We start from the raw sequence: 16,970 nt of genomic DNA on the forward strand, positions 1-16,970 counted from the left end.
ACATTTAAATGTTTACAAGGAAATACTAAAGTTACTAATATTATAGGCTTGTGTTTTTAATTTTATGAATTACCACTTAGTAAGAAATAAATGTTTCTTAGTTTGAACAATGGCAATTAAAGGGAAAGAATGAAGCATCTATCTTATTGTTGTGAATTACATTTCATGGTAATGAAAGGAGAGCTGATTAAAGTTTTTTTATTTTTCATTTTATTTTTCAATTACAGTTTATATTCAGTATTATTTTGAATCATTTTCAGGTTTACCTCATAGTGATTAAGTGATCAGACACTTACAAAGTATTCCCCCCAATACTTCCAGTACCCGCCTGACACCACACATAGTTATTACGGTATTATTGACTGTATTCCCTATCCTGTACTTTACATCACCATGACTGTTTTGTAACTACCAATTTGTACTTCTTAACTCCTTCATCTTTTTCACTCAGACTCACCTCACCTCTGGCAACCATTAGTTAGTTCTCTGTACCTGTGACTCTGTTTCGATTTTGTTCATTTATTTTGTCCTTTAGATTCCACATATAAGTGAAATCATATGGTACTTGTTTTTCTCTGACTTATTTCACTTGGCATAATACCCTCTAGGTACATCTGTGCTGTTGCCAATGGTAAGATTTCATTTTTTTATGCCTGAGTAATATTCGTGTGTGTGTGTGTATCACCACTTTTTTATCCATTCATCTATTAATAAACCCTTGGGTTGCTTCTTTATCTTGCTATTTAAATAGCACTGCAATGAACATAGGGGTGCATATATTCTTTCAACTTAGTGTTCTGGGTTTCTTTGGATATATACCTAAAAGTGGAATCACTGGGTCTAAGGCAATTTCATTTTTTATTTTTTGAAAAAACTCCGTATCGTTTTTCCATAGTGGCTGTACCAGTTTGCGTTCCCACCAACAGTGCATGGTGGTTCTCCTTTTTCCACATTCTCGTCAGCACTTGTTGTTTGTGGATTTATTGATGATGGCCATTCTGATAGACGTGAGGAGATATCCCATTGGGGCTTTAATTTGCATTTCTCTGAAAGTTAGTGACATTGAGCATCTTTTCATATGTCTGTTGGCTATCTGTATGACCTCTTTAGAGAAGTACCTATTCAGGTCCTATGCACATTTTTTAATGGGGTTTATATTTTTGGTGTTGAGTTATATGAGTTCTTTATAAATTTTGACACCTTGTCAGATGTATCAGTGACAAATATGTGTTTCCATTAAGTAAGTTCTCTTTTTGTTTTGTTGATGGTTTCCTTTGCTGGGCAAAAACTTCTTAATATGAGGTAGTCTGATTTGTTTATTTTTTCTTTTGTTCCCCTTGCCCAAGGAGAAAAATATTGTTAAGAGAAATGTCAGAGATTTTACTGCCCACGTTTTCCTTCTAATAATTTTGTGGTTACACGCCTTACACTTAAGTCTTTAATCCATTTTGAGTTTATTCTTGTATACCATGTAAGAAGGTGGTCTAGTTTTATTTTTTGCACCTATCTGTCCAATTTTTAGAACACCACTTATTGAATAGACTGTTTTTACCCCATTGTATGTTCTTGCCCCTTTGTCAAATATTAGTTTTCCATTTGGCGTTGGTTTATTTCTGGGCTCTCTATTCTGTTCCATTGATCTTTATGTCTCTTTTTAGCCAGTACCATGCCATGTTGATTCCTATGGCTTTGTAGTATAGTTTGATATCAGGTAGCAGTATACCTTCAACTTTTTTCTTATTTGTAAGATTGCTGCCGCTATTTGGAGACTTGTGTTTCCATATAAGTTTTTGATTATTTGTTCTAGTTCTGTGAAATAGTCCATTGGTACTTTGATATTAATTGTGTTGAATCTTAATTGCTTTGTGTAGTGTGGACATTTTAATGATAATTCTTCCTGTACATGAACATGGTATATGCTTATATTTATACGTATCTTCAATTTATTTCCTCAGTATCTTACATACTTTCAGTACAGGTCTTTTACCTCCTTGATTAAATAATTCCTAGGGGTTTTGTTTCTTTTTTGTTGTGATTGTAAATGGGGTTGTTTTTTTTCTAATTTCCCTTTCTGATAATTCATTATTTGTGTAAAAAAAGGCGACCAATTATTGAATATTTATTTCGAATCTTGCTCTTTAGTTAAATTCATTTATCAGTACTAGTAGTTTTTCATCCGTAGGGTTCTCTATATAGAATTACCATGTTACCTACAAATCACAGTTTTACCTCTTCTTTTCCAATAGTATGCTGTTTGTTTTTTTTCTTTTTCTCCCTGTCTGATTGCTGTGGCTAGGATTTCCAGTACTCTGTTGAATAAGAGAGGTGAAAGTGGACATTCCTATTTTGTTGCTGATTTAAAGGGAAATAGTTTTTCTCCTTGAGTATGGTGTTAGCTGTGGGTTTGTCATACATGGCCCTTCTTATGTTGAGGTATATTCCCTCTATTTCCATTTCGCTGAGAGTTTTTTTCAAAATTGGGTGATTGATTTTTGTCAGATGCTTTTTCTGCATCTGTTGATATGTATGATCATATGATTTTATCCTTCAATTTGTTTATGAATTGTATCATATTAATTGATTTGTGGATATTGTACTCACTTTGCCTCCCGGGAATAAATCCCACCTGATCATGGTATATGATCTTTTTCATGCATTGCTGAATTTTGTTCGCTCATATTGTGTTGAGGATTTTTGCATGTATGTTCATTGGGGACATTGGTTTATAATTTTCTTTCTCTGTAGTGTCTCCATCTGGTTTGGGAATTAGGATAATGCTGACTTCATAAAATGAACTTGAAAGTTTTCCCTCTTCTTGAATTTTTGGGAATCGTTTGAGAGGGTGTCTATTAATTCTTTTTTGAATGTTTGGTAAAATTCGTCCATGAAGCTATCAGGTCCAGAACTTCGGTTAGTGGGGAATGTTTCAATTAATAAATGACCTAGTAAATAGCATAAATATTTACAAGGGTTATATTTTCTTGTTGGAGTGATCCCTCTATCATTATGTAGTATCCTTCTTTGCCACTTTGTCTTTTGTCGAGAGCATTTAAGACATTTACATTTAAAGTGATTATTGATGGGTATGTATTTATTGCCATCTTAGTCTTTCTTTTTTTTATTGTTGTTCAATTGTAGTTGTCCCCATTTCCCCCCCATTACTCTCCCCTGCCGTACCCACCTCAACCTTCCACATTCAACACTCCGCCCCCTGCCCCCTCCATCTTCTTTGTCCATGGGTCCTTTATACATGTTCCTTTGCCCCATTATCCCCCTCCCCTACCCCTCTGGTCATTGTTGGTTTGTTCTTTATTTCCATGCCTCTGGTTATATTTTGCTCATTTGTTTGTTTTCTTGATTACATTCCACTTATAAGGGATCATATGGTCTTTCACCACCTGGCTTATTTCACTTAGCATAATGCTCTCCAGTTCCATCCATGCTGTTGTGAAGGGTAGGAGTTCCTTCTTCCTTCCTGCTGAGTAGTATTCCATTGTGTAAATGTACCATAGTTTTTTGGTCCACTCACTTACTGATGGGCACTTAGGCTGTTTCTAGCACTTGGCTATTGTAAATTGCACTGCTCTGAACATTGGGGTGCATAGGCTCTTTTGACTTGGTGTTTTAGGATTCTTAAGGTATATTCCCAGCAGTGGAATTGCTGGATTGAAAGGCAGTTTCATTTTTAGTTTTCTGAGGAAATTCCAGACTGTTTCCCACAGTGGTTGCACCAGTCTGCATTCCCACCAACAGTGTATTAGGGTTCCCTTTTCTCCACAGCCTTGCCAGCACCTGTTGTTTGTGGATCTGCTTATGATGGCCATTCTGACCGGTGTGAGGTGGTACCTCATGGTGGTTTTGATCTTCATTTCTCTGATGGCTAGTGATGCTGAGCATCCTTTCAAATACCTCTGGGCCCTCTGTACCTCCTCCTTGGAAAAGCGTCTGCCCAGGTCCTTTGCCCATTTTTTGATTGGATCGTTTGTCTTCTTGGAGTGGAGTTGAGTGAGTTTTTTATATATCTTGGAGATCAAACCTCTATCTGATGTATCATTAGTGAATATATTTTCCCATAGGTTTGGCTCCCTTTTCACTTTGCTGTTTTCTTTAGCTGTGCAGAAGCTGCTTATTTTGATGAGGTCCCACTTGTTTATTCTTTCCTTTATGTCCCTTGCTTTAGGAGACATATCAGTGAAAAAAATGCTGCATGGGATATCTGAGAGTTTCCTGCCAATGTTCTCCTCTAGGACTTTGATGGTGTTGCGACTTATCTTTAAGTCTTTTATCCATCTTGAGTTTATTTTTGTGTATGGTGTCAGCTGATGATCCAATTTCAATGTTTTGCATGTAGCCGTCCAGCTCTCCCAACCCCATTTGTTGAAAGGCTATTATTGCTCCATTTATGCTTCTGCCCCCTTTGTCAAATATTAGTTGCCCATAGAGACCTGGGCTTATTTCTGGGCTCTCTATTCTGTTCCACTGGTCTATGGGTCTGTTCATGTGCCAGTACCAGATTGTTTTGAGTATAATAGCTTTGTAGTATAGTTTGATGTCCGGTATTGTGATCCCTCCTTCTTTGTTTTTCTTTCTCAAAATGCTGCGGCTATTCGGGGTCATTTATGGTTCCATATAAATTTTTGAAATGTCTGTTCTATTTCTGTGAAATATGTCATTGGTATCTTAATAGGGATTGTGTTGAATATATAAATTGCTTTAGGTAGTATGGACATTTTGATGATATTAATTCTTCCAATCCATGAGCACGGTATATGCTTCCATTTATTTGTGTCTTCCTTAATTTCTTTCTTCAATGTTGTGTAGTTTTCTGCGTACAGGTCTTTTACCTCTTTGGTCAAATTTATGCCTAGGTACTTTATTTTTCTTGTTGCTATATTGAATAGTATTTTTTTCCTGATTTCTTCTTCTATTTCATTGCTGGTGTACAAAAATGCCTTTGATTTCTGAATGTTGACTTTGTATCCTGCTGTTTTGCCAAATTCACTTCTTAGGTTGAGGAGTTTTTTGGTAGAGTCTACAGGGTTCTCTATGTACACTCTCATGTCATCTGCAAACAATGATAGCTTTACTTTCTCCTTTCCTATTTGGATGCCTTTTATTTCTTTTTCTTGTCTGACCACTGTGGCTAGGACTTCCAATATGATGTGTAAAGAAGCAGTGAAAGCGGACATCCTTGTCATGTTCCCGATCTTAGTGGGAAAGCTTTTAGTTTTTGCCCGTTGAGCATGATGTTGGCTGTAGGTTTTTCATATATGGCCTTTATTACATTGAGGGATGCCCCATTTATTCCCATTTTGCTGAGTGTTTTGATCATAAATGGGTGCTGTACCTTATCGAATGCTTTTTCTGCATCTATCGAGATGATCATGTGGTTTTTGTCTTTTCTTTTATTTATGTGATGTATTATGTTTATTGACTTGCGTATATTGAACCATCCCTGCATGCCTGGGATGAATCCCACTTGATCGTGGTGGATAATCTTTTGAATGTATTGCTGGGTGCAGTTTGCCAATATTTTGTTAGGATTTTAGCATCTATGTTCATCAGTGAAATTGGCCTGTAGTTTTCTTTCTTTGTAGGGTCTTCATCTGGTTTTGGGATTAAGGTGATGCTGGCCTCATAAAAAGAGTCTGGGAGTTTTCCCTCCTCTTGCATTTTTTGGCATAACCTGAGAAGGACAGGGGTTAGCTCTTCCTTAAATGTTTTGTAAAATTCTCCTGGGAAACCGTCCGGCCCTGGGCTTTTGTGTGCTGGGAGTTTCTTGATTACTGCTTCAATTTCCCCAGCTGTTACCGGTCTGTTCAAGCTTTCTGTGTCTTCCTCCTTCAGTGTTGGAAGATTATACTTTTCTAAAAATTTGTCCATGTCATCAAGATTTTCAAATTTCGTGGCATATAATTGTTCATAGTAGTTTCTGACAATCCTTTGTATTTCTGTGGTATCAGTTGTTATTTCTCCTCTTTCGTTTCTGATATTATTAATTTGGGTCCTCTCCCTTCTATTCTTGATGAGTCTGCTTAAAGGCTTGTCAGTTTTATATATCTTTTCAAAGAACCAGCTTCTGGATTGGTTGATCCTCTGAATTGTTCTTTTTGTCTCTATGTCATTCAGTTCTGCTCTAATCTTGACTATTTCCTTCCTTCTACTTGCTCTGGGATTTATTTGTTGTTGTTTCTCCAATTCTTGAAGTTGTAGTATTAGGTCTTTTACTCGAAATGTTTCTGTCTTTTTTAGGTAAGCCTGTATTTCTGTGAACTTCCCTCTCAGGACTGCCTTTGCTGTGTCCCATAGGTTTTGGACTATTGTCTGTTCATTTTCATTTGTTTCCAGAAACTTTTTATTTCTTCTCTTATCTCCTTATTGACCCATTCATTGTTTAATAGTCTACTGTTCAAACTCCATGAGTTTGCAAGTTTTTGAAGTTTCTGTTTGAGGTTGATTTCCAGTTTCAATCCCTTGTGGTCTGAGAAAAAGTTTGGTATGATTTCAATTTTCCTGAATTTGCTGAGGTTTGCAATGTGTCCTATCATATGGTCTAGCTTTGAAAAACTGCCATGAGCATTTGAAAAGAATGTGTATTTTTCTTCTTTGGGATGTAAGGTTCTATGTATGTCAGTTAAGTCCTTTCGATTCAGTGTGTCATTCAGCAACACAATATGTTTATTAATGTTTTGTTTGGAAGATCTGTCCATTTTTGACAGTGGGGTGTTGAATTCCCCTACTATCAGTGTGTTGCTGTCTGTATCTTTTTTGAAGTCATCCAAGATTTTCCTTATATACTTGGGTGACCCTATATTGGGAGCATGTAAGTTTACAATGTTTATGTCTTCTTGATAGATTCTTCCTTTAAGCATTATAAAGTGCCCCTCTTGGTCTCCTTTTATGGCCTTTGTTTTGAAATCTACTTTGTCTGATACAAGTATGGCAACCCCGTCCTTTTTCTCTTGCCCATTTGCTTGGAATATTTTTTTCCATCCCTTTACTTTCAACCTGTGTAGGTCTCTTGCTCTGAAGTGGGTCTCTTGTAGGCAGCATATGTGTGGGTCATGTTTTCTTATCCATTCAGCTACCCTGTGTCTTTTGATTGGGGTATTTAGTCCATTCACATTGAGAGATATTACTGATGGAAACTTACCCATCCTTTCTCTTTGTACCTGTGTTCCTCTCTCTCTCACTCTTTTCCTTCATCTTCTTAAACCAGTACCCTTAGCATATCTTGGAGTGCTAGTTTGGTAGAGATGTATTGTTTTAGCCTTCTCTTGTCTCGGAAACTCCTTATGTCCCCTTCAATTTTAATAGCCTTGCTGGGTAGAGCAGCCTTGGCTGTAGGGCCTTGCTTTTCATGACTTCAAATATTTGTTGCCATTCCCTTCTGGCTTGTAGTGTTTCTGTTGAGAAGTCAGCTCCTAGGCTCTCAGAGCCCCCTTGTATGTTACTTTCTCCTTCTCCCTTGCTGCCTTGAGGATTCTCTCTCTGTCTTTGATAGTTGCCATTTTAATGATATGTGTCTTGGAGTGGACCTCCTTGAGTCCCTCTTGAGTGGGGTCCTCTGTGCCTCCTGGATCCATGAGAGCCTTTCTCTCCTCAAATTGGGGAAATTTTCCATCATTACTTTTTCGAGGAGGTTCTCTATCCCTTGCTCCTCTTCTTCTCCTTCCGGTATCCCTATTACACGGATATTATTGCGTTTCAGGTTGTCCTGCATTTCCGTAAATGCCTCTTCATCCTTTGTGAGTCATTTTTCCATTTCTTGTTCTTTCTGGGAGCTTCTTTCTACCTTGTCCTCCATCTCACTGATTCGATCCTCGGCTTCATCCAGCCTGCTTTGGATTCCTTCTACGGTGTTCTTCAATTTGGAAGTGGTGTTCTTCATATCTCCTTGTGTCTTCTTGATAGTTCTATGTCCTTTTCCAGACTGATATAGTTTGCTGTAAGATCCTGATAGTTTCTGTGCAGTTTCTCATAGTTCTCTTTGAGCTGGCTGAGCTCATGGAGCTTCCTTAGAACCACTGTTTTGAATTCAATATCTGATAGTTCCCTTGCCTTTATTTCATATAGCTCTCTCTGTGGGGAATCCCGTTTTCCACTCATTTGGGAGGAACTTATTTTTCTTCCCATTTTTGTGAGAGTCTGTGAAGTTATTTATTTATTTATTTATTTATTTATTTATTTATGCTTTTGCTTCCATTGGGCCTTCTAGATTTCCTGACTTTGTGGATTAAACTTCTGTGGTAGTAGGTGAGCCTTTTTATTTATTTGTTTGTTTGTGTGTTTTTTTGTTTATTTATTTTCCCCATTACTTTTCTTTCTGGGCCTGCCTCTGATGATGTCAGTTGTTGACCTTATATGACCTTGGGTTGTTTGTTTGAGCCTTCCAGGAATGTAATGTCTGTGTCTGACTCCTGCTGGGGGCAGCTCTGTGACCCCTTCGGTCAGGAAGGATTTTTTCTGTGGATCGCTCTGCACTCTCCTACTGGTTCCTTGATCGTGCTCACCGGCCCAGCAGGATCTCCCACCCGCCTGGGCTTGCGCATGCTTTCCCCAGCCCAGGGGGCTTATTTGCGACCTCACGTACTCGTCTGGTCCCCCTGGTCGGCGGGCACCCCAGCACTGGTCAGTTTAGGGTCTTCTGTTGTGTGCTTTACCCGCTTTTGGCTCTTTGGGTGCATTGCTTGCCCTCGCCAAATGGAGGCTACGAAAATGGGAAGAAGTCAGCTCCAGGACTCTCCAGTTAATCCTGTCTCTGGTCTCTCCTCCAGGAACTCTGGGCAGCTCTGTGACTCTTTCGGCCTGGGATCTACTAATTCTGTGAGCTGCTCCGCAATCGCGGGCCACGCAGGTCAATTTACGCCTGCCCTTGCCGCTCTGCGCACTCCCTCGCAGGCCATATTGTGCCAACCTGTGGGAGGCCTTGCCAGCCCGCGCGAGCTCTTGCTGGCCACTCGGCGCAAGTGCGTGCGCCTGCACTGGGTGGTTTTGGGGTGTCTATTGTGTGCTTTTCAGCTTTTCGCTCTTTGGTGGTGTGGCCTCTTCCTGCACAATGGAGACTACGGAAAGGAGAGGGAGTCGGCACTCCCCGGTTCCTCCTCCCGTTCTTTCTCCAACGCCTCCGTTTCCAGTCTTTCCTCAGCGGTCTCTTGGGCAGTTCTGTGACCCCTTCGGCCAAAGATCCACCCCCTCCGCGACTGCGTTTCAATCACAGGCAGTCTGGTTCCTGCGCACCCCGCTTCTGCCTCTTTGGGGGCGCGCCTTTCCAGGCCACAATGGAGACTACGGAATGGGGAGGGAGTGGGGACTCCCCGGTTCCTCCTCCCGTTCTTTCCCCAACGCCTCCATCTGCAGTCTCTCCTCAAGGTTCTCCCAGCCAGTCTGCACTTAGCCCCCACCTCACACACGTACAAGCTGTGTGCGGAGCGCACAAAAGGCGGTTAATTGATTCCCTTATGCCTGAGCGAGATGGTAGCTGCAGAGTGGGAGGTGCGTTATCACCGCGGCTCTACCGGCCGCTGTCTCAGTTATACAAAGTTTTCCTCACCAGTCTTTTCCCAGGCACCAGCCCACGCTGCTGCCGCCTCTACCCAGAGATCAAGGAGGGTGGCTACCACTGCAATTTTTGCATTGGCCCTTTAAATGTCTCTTTGTATCCCCAGCCACCTGTCTCTGGCAGAGAGCGCCCCTAAGCTTTTCAGGGTTGCGTTTTGTCTGTATTTTCCTGGTTTTACCTGCTGTAATTTAGAGGTCCCTGTTTATGATTCAGACCCCGTTCTTCTTGGGGGAGGCTAACTGGCCGTTTCAATGTCCCTCTGGTGCTAGTGCCCGTGGGCACCCAGCCCACCCTCTCGAGCCTCCACCTCACTTCTCACCCGTTTGGATGTGTAAGAGTCGAATCCATTATCTGTCCCCAGCTCCAAGGCTCCTCTCCCACTTTCGTTCCATTGTTTTCCAGGTGATTACTCCACTATTTAGTTGCAATTCCAGTTTGGTCTTGGGAGGAGGTCAATGTAACTCCCATTCACCCCTCTGCCATCTTTTCTCCACAGTCCTTTTTTTCTCTCTCTTTTTTTGGTTCTCCTACTATGCGAATGTTGTTATGCTTTGTGTTGTCCCAGAGGTCCCTTAAATTATGCTTTATTTTTTTAAATTCTTTTTTCTTTATGTTGTTCTGATTAGGTGTTTTCTGTTACCTTGTCTTCCAAATTGCTGATCCAGTTCTCTGCTTTATTTAACCTACTCTTGATTCATTATTGTGTATGCTCCAGTTTAATTATTGCATTCTTCATTTATAAGTTTTTTAAAGTAAATTTTATTGATTATGTGATTACAGTTGTTCCATTTTTTTCTCCCCTTTATTCCCTTCTGCCCTGCATCTCCCTCCCATCAGCATTCCCCCCTGCCTTAGTTCATGCCCATGGGTCGTATGTATAAGCTCTTTGGCCTCTGCATTTCCTATACTATTCTTAATCTCCCCCTATTTTGCTCCTACCAGTTATGCTTCTTATTCCCTGTAACTTTTCTCCCATTCTCCCCCTGCCCCACTGATAACCCTCCATGTGATTTCCATTTGTTATTTTCTTCCTGCTCTAGTTGTTGCTTAGTTTTGTTTTTGTTTTTTGCTTTTTTTAGATTCAGTTGATAGTTGTGAGTTTGTCATCATTTTACTGTTCATAGTTTTGATCTTCTTCTTAGATAAATCCCTTTAACACTTCATATAATAATGTTTTCTCTGTCCTTTTTTGATGCTTACTCTCTCTTTAAGTTCTCACTGAGGTCATTCATTTTTTTTCCCTAAGATCCTTTAATATCCTTATAACCATTGTTTCAGATTCTATATCTGGTAGATTTCTTGCTTCCATTTCATTTTGTACTTTTCCTGGGCATTTCTCTTATTGTTTTATTTGGGACATGTTTCTTTGTCTCCCCATTTTGGCTGCCTCTCTGTATTTGTTTCTGTGTATTAGGTAGATTTGCTATGTCTCCCATTCTTGGTATGGGGACCTTATATAGTTACGTGTGTTGTGGGGCTCAGTGGCACAGTCTCTCTGATCACCTGAGCTAGCTACTCCCAGAAGGGGCATGTGAACCCTTCTGTTGTAGTTGAATTGTGATTATTGTTGGTCCATGGGTATGATTTACTCTCAGGCTGGCTGACTGTTGGGATTGACCCCAACCACAGTATACATGCTGTTGTACTGACCCCATGAAGTGGAATTTGCCCCAGCAGGGTCTGGTGCCTGCCAGGGTCTCCTTTTGGGTGTGGAGCTATTTGGCCATGCTCTGCTTTGGTCTGAAGCCCACCACTGGGTGTATTTGTTCTGCGGCTTTTGGCAAGTGTCTCTCTTGCAGGTCAGTGTCAGGCACTGCCTGTGTCTGGCGCTCATCTACAAAGCAATCCACATTTTGTGGCTTCCTCTGCTTGGCCTGGGTATGTGTGTGTGTGGCCAAGCGATGCATGAAGGCTGGCTTCCACCAACCTTGAGCGTAGGGGTAGGGCACCCAAAAGGCTTAAGGGAGCCTGAGATCTGCCTTGGTCTGTCAGCTGCCTCTTAGGCTCAGTTGCATAATGTAGTTTCTCAGTGAAGCACCAGGTAGGGGTGAGTGGTTTTCAACAGCCTGATGTAGATTCAAACTCAGTGCCATCGTTGCATCTGAGGCTAATCAGCAAAATTCTCAGGGTACACCAAGGCCAGCCTCCACCCTCTGGGTGCTCTCAGTTCTTTGTGGTGGGGTGGGCTCTCATGAAGCCTTCAGGGTGAGATTAGCAGAGTTCATCAGGCCTAAACAGATGAGGTTTGGGCCGTGTGAAGGGAGAGCTGTGCATAGGAACAGTGGCACTGATTGGGTGTGTGAGGGAAAAATTGCCCCTGCATAGAGACTCACACCTTCGTCTCTCCTTAAGTTTGCCTGGATCTCCTTGAGAGGCTTCCAGGGAAGGTTTCACTGGGAGCCCAGGCTGGCTACAGCCAGCTGAGACCTCTCTGTAGGTCAGAAGTTGGGAGAGTAGAGCTAGCATTCCTCCAGGCTAATGCCTTGTGGAGGGGGAGGTCCCGACCCAGGAAAGTATGTGCCTGTGAGCCGTGTAGTAGAGAGACTTAACACGAGGATCCTGGTAGCTGTCCTTTCAGCTCTCTCCTCAATCACACAACCCTGTCTCTCCTAGCACTATTCCAGCCCTCTCTAAGTCTCCCCTCTGTGGAGCCCATCTTCCCAACCCCCATTCACCCCCTCTGAATACTGCCCGCACCGCGCCCCGCGCACCCCCCCCCCCCCCGCCCTGCAGACAGACTCCTTGATGATTTTCACAGCCAGTTGTTACATGGGCTCCTCTTTTCAGCTCTTGTGCACCGAGCTGTGGAGTCCTGGGTGTGTTTGAGACCTCACGCTCCTCAGGGGGTCCTTTGCAGCCGATATCCCTTTGGATTCTCTGTGCCTTCAGTCAGGTGCGAGGCCAGTCCTTTTTGTTTCTTGATTCTTCCTACCAGTTCTGATGTGGCTTCTTCCTTAAATCCTTGGTTATAGGGCATGTGTTCAGCTAGTCTACAGTTGGTTATTCAGGTTGATTATTCTGTAATTTAGTTGTAATTCCAGTTTTGTCCTTGAATGAGGAAGTATAACTTCCTCCTACCCCATTGCCATCTTGGATCTTAAAAATTTTCTGTTGATTAATTTTAAATCCCAAATATAGAAGGAATGACAGAACTTGAAAAGTCATGGTTTGAAAATTCTAATAAAATAATTGATTCGTAGAGTTATCCCAGGTTAAAATTATTTGATGGAAGGTTGATGGAAAAATGATCAAGAGACAGGTCAGCTGTTACAACTTGGGTAATGATCAATACATATCACAAAGAGGAGACATTCGTGCGCTGTGTGCCTCCTGATGTGATGCAACATAAAGTACACTTTCCAGATGTGTTTTTTAAAAACTTATATCTGGTGACAGATGGTTAGACTTACCATGGTCACCACATCGTAAGGTATATAAATGTTAAATTACTATGTCGTATACCTGAAACTAATATGATATTAAATGTCAACTATATTTTAAAAGGTAAAAGAGAATATTGGTGATACCTGTAAGTAATATTATTTACTCTTATTAAGAAAAGCAGCCTCACATGTTATTTTTCTAATACAGAAAGTGTGATCTTTTTTGGGCTGACAGACATTTTTTTAAAATGTATTATAAAAACATTTTTATAATAGTTTTTAACATCATAATAAAAATATTTAAAACTTCTTTCCTACAGACATCTCTTTACATTCTTAATTTTTTCTGTCGTATTTGACAAATTTAAAATGCAGATAAGCGATAGAAAATGTTGCAAGTTAAAATAGCACTTCTTCTGACTACCCACTAGTGATATTTTGTGGTCTAGCAAAACTGATAGATTAGGTGCTGTTGTAGGGGTTCGGCTAGAGCAAATGAAAATAATTTATCAGAAAAACAAAGAAAATGAAACACTGTATCACCACAGTTTTTTCAAGACTAGAAAATCAATCAAAAACTAGAATTATCTGAGTTTAACAGCATGATTGTGGTTTTCTAACAATTAAGTAGTGCATTCATTCAGAAAGATTTATGGCCCTTATTTTAAACTTTAGTAATACAAGAACTCAACAAAATATGAAATGTAGTCCAATCTGTTAAAAAAGAAACAACCAACATCTTTGAAAAAGTAAAATAGAAAAAGGCTAGTTAACATGCTGCAAATATTGATGTTTCAAATACTAGTTTGGAAAAACATATGCCTTATTTTGTGGATTTATTTTATGTCAGATAAACAATGAGAGACCACAGTTTTAATATTTAGTTCACATATTTATGAAGAATAACCAGTGGATACTTCACTGATTTTTACATATATAAACTCCAATACCTATAATAAAATATTTAGCAGAATAAAATAGACTAAAATATTTAAGTAATATTCTGTATCATTACCTAAATATAATAGAATATTTAGGTAATATTCTGTATCATTCGTAGCAAAGGATTAAGAACGTTTACTAATGCTATTAAAATGGAAGTTATTTAGCGCTATTTTAAAAAAGAAAATATGAGTGAATTGATTTTGATTATAATGATAAAAAAAGGCAATAACAAGGAAGTTACAGAAACTAAAGCCCTAAATAGGGAATAATTGTTCACCTTGCATTGTTTTAATTCATTGATCTATATTTCTTTCTTTTTTAAGTCTTAAATGTAGATGAACATTAAGATGACACATCAATTTGACATAGAGCCTTAAAACTTAGTTTTTGATGTTTCCCACCATTTAAAATTGTTTTACTATTTTATACAGTTCATTATGATATTTAACTGCCTTTCCTGTCATTCTATATTTTACAAAAATTATCTGTAATTTATCAGCATTTTGAAATTATGAAATTTAAACCAATCAAACTGAAAAAAAAATTGGATTTCAGAAATGAACAAATAGAGACACTAAGAGGTTATTAATAATGGATAATTAGAGCTTTCTGGTTAATGAAACAGCATTTCAGATAAGAGACATTATAATATATAATTTTTTATTAAATTTATTGGAGTGACATTAGTTAATAAAATTATCTACATATAGGTTTCAAGCATACAATTCTATGATACATCATCTGTATATTGCATTGTGTGCCTACCTCCTGAAGTCAAAAATTCTTCTATCACCATATATTTGACCCCCTTTGCCCTTTACTACCCGACCCCTCTTTCCTCTGGTCACCATCATATTGTTGTCCATGTCTATGAGATATTGTTTGTTTGTTAGTTTTTTGTTTATTTGTTGCTTTTAGATTTTTTATCTCACATATGAGTGAAATTATGTGGTTCTTGACTTTTTCTGTCTGACATATTTCGCTGAGTATGATATTCTCAAGATCCATCTATGTTGTCACAAATGGCAGTGCTTCATCTTTTCTTATGTATCACATCTTCTTTATCCAATCATTTGTCGAAGGACATTAAGGTTATTTCCATGTCTTGGCCACCGTGAATAATGCTGCAGTGAACATAGGGGTGCATATATCTGCAAATAAATGTCTTCAAAATTTTGGGATAGATAACCCTGGAGAGGGGTTGCTGGATCATATGGTAACTTTATCCCTAATTTTTTGAGGAGTCTCCATACTGTTTTTAGGTTATTTTGTTTTTTAACTGCTTAAATAAATCATTAAAATATTAAGCAAATTGAACAGAGATTACAGGATTAAAATTTATGTTTGATCTTCATTTTTATAAAATAAATACAGCTCTTTTGTACCTATGCTATTTCAGTTTGACTGAAGTCATTTTCATTTATTGTTATTTATTTTGTTCATTCAGGTTATTTCACAGTTGAGGATCTTGGGCAGATCAGTAACAGCTGGTTGCAAATTTGATAGAGAAATCTGGTCTAATGAACTTTCTCCTGTCCTCAATCTCTGGAAGAAACTAAACCAGGTTAGTAGTAGAATATCCTTCTGGTTGTTTTCTTTTTTTTTTTTTCTTTTTTCTCCCTATCCTTTTCTTCCAGTTTTATATACAAATTGTCCATGTTGGTAAAATTTTGCATTGATCTGTTCATAATATATACCATATCCTGGAATGAGATGGAGGAAATTATATTAATAGAAGTAGATCAATCCAGGAAGCAGTGCAACCAGTGCAGTTTGTCTTGTCCTGGGCATGTGCCTATATCATTTTCTATACCTGCTATCTATTTTGCTTACATCTTGGCTTCTCTTTCTTTCTATAAAGTCAATGATTATTATTAAGGGTGAAGTATGTCCATGGAATGAAAGTGCTAAGGAAAAACAATTTTTCAACTGGATTCAGCTTGTTTTTGTATTGTAGAATAGTTATATTGTATACAATAGAAGAGTAGTTAGCTCACTAGTCAAAGCCATTAGGGTACTATGATTGCTGTTTCTATTGAATAAGGATTTACTGTGTGAAATTAAACAATTATAACTTTATAATTCAAATGTTTAATAATAATATAAAAATACTTCTCAGATTTCTGACCATGAACTCATGACCCTGATTTCCATTCTTCATATTAATACTCTTTACCCTCTCTTTTTTTTAAACCAACATTTGCTTATCTTCAAGTAATTACCAGATTTACACAAATGTTCATTGATCTCCTTTAGCAATTTATTTTTTATCTTGATGTTTGGGTAATGTTCTCCTTGTCAAGACTCAGCTCCTTGTAGCAGTCAGAGACTTTTTTTAATATGACATTGGCTGTTTTTAATGTTCTGATGATTTCCCATGGAATTCTTAAAATGTGTTTACATATACAAGCAAATATATATTCATATGTATGTATATTATATAATACAGCTATTTATTCTGAGAAAAATAATGTAAAATTTTCAGTCTTTATTTGGAGAATAAGATAGAAATTGAATGATTAGAATAATTGACTGAGTTTATCCCTTATTAAATAACAAAACCTATTGTAAAAGTAATCCTGATTATTGCAAAGATCTCATCTTACATTTTAGAGACATAGCCCAGGTATCTGTGAGTGACTTTCTTTTCGTCAGAATTACAAGATTGAAGTCTACTCCATGATTTTGTCACCTTAATTTCTTACAATTTTTTCCGTTATTGCTTCTGAATTATCATTGGATATTCTTGTTTTTATCTAAATATTCCACAAGAAATTCAGTGATACTATTTTGTAATGTGAAGGAGGAGAAATTTCTTTTTTCTTCTACACTTTTAGATTCTCAGCTGAGTCTCTGTTACAACAGACAGATTAACAAGGAAAAGTATACAAAGTTATTTAATATAAATTGTATGTGACATGAGAGCTTTCATAAGGAAATGAAGACCTGGAGAAGTGGTTAAACCTGAGCATTTTTATACCAGGTTTGATGAAGCATGTAAAGTCATGGAAAAATATGATAGGACAAAGGAGGTATAAGCTAAAAGGAGTAAACTGGGGAGAACTTAGCAAGGCCTGCTT

At 38.5% G+C, this 16,970-nt stretch overlaps 1 protein-coding gene across 1 annotated transcript in view; it reads left to right on the forward strand.

Annotated features, from left to right (window-relative positions):
- DYNC2H1 (dynein cytoplasmic 2 heavy chain 1) overlaps positions 1 to 16,970 on the forward strand; it is a 315,287-nt gene that overhangs the window by 220,045 nt on the left and 78,272 nt on the right. The window contains exon 84 of the mRNA XM_054592495.1: positions 15,338 to 15,454. Within this exon, the coding sequence (XP_054448470.1) occupies positions 15,338 to 15,454 (117 nt within the window). The remainder of the gene's footprint in view (positions 1 to 15,337; positions 15,455 to 16,970) is intronic.

The sequence above is a fragment of the Pteronotus mesoamericanus genome, unplaced genomic scaffold (assembly GCF_021234165.1).
Source record: "Pteronotus mesoamericanus isolate MK-2021 breed Mesoamerican mustached bat unplaced genomic scaffold, CSHL_Meso_final scaffold_36, whole genome shotgun sequence".
NCBI classification, from domain to species: Eukaryota; Metazoa; Chordata; class Mammalia; order Chiroptera; family Mormoopidae; genus Pteronotus; species Pteronotus mesoamericanus.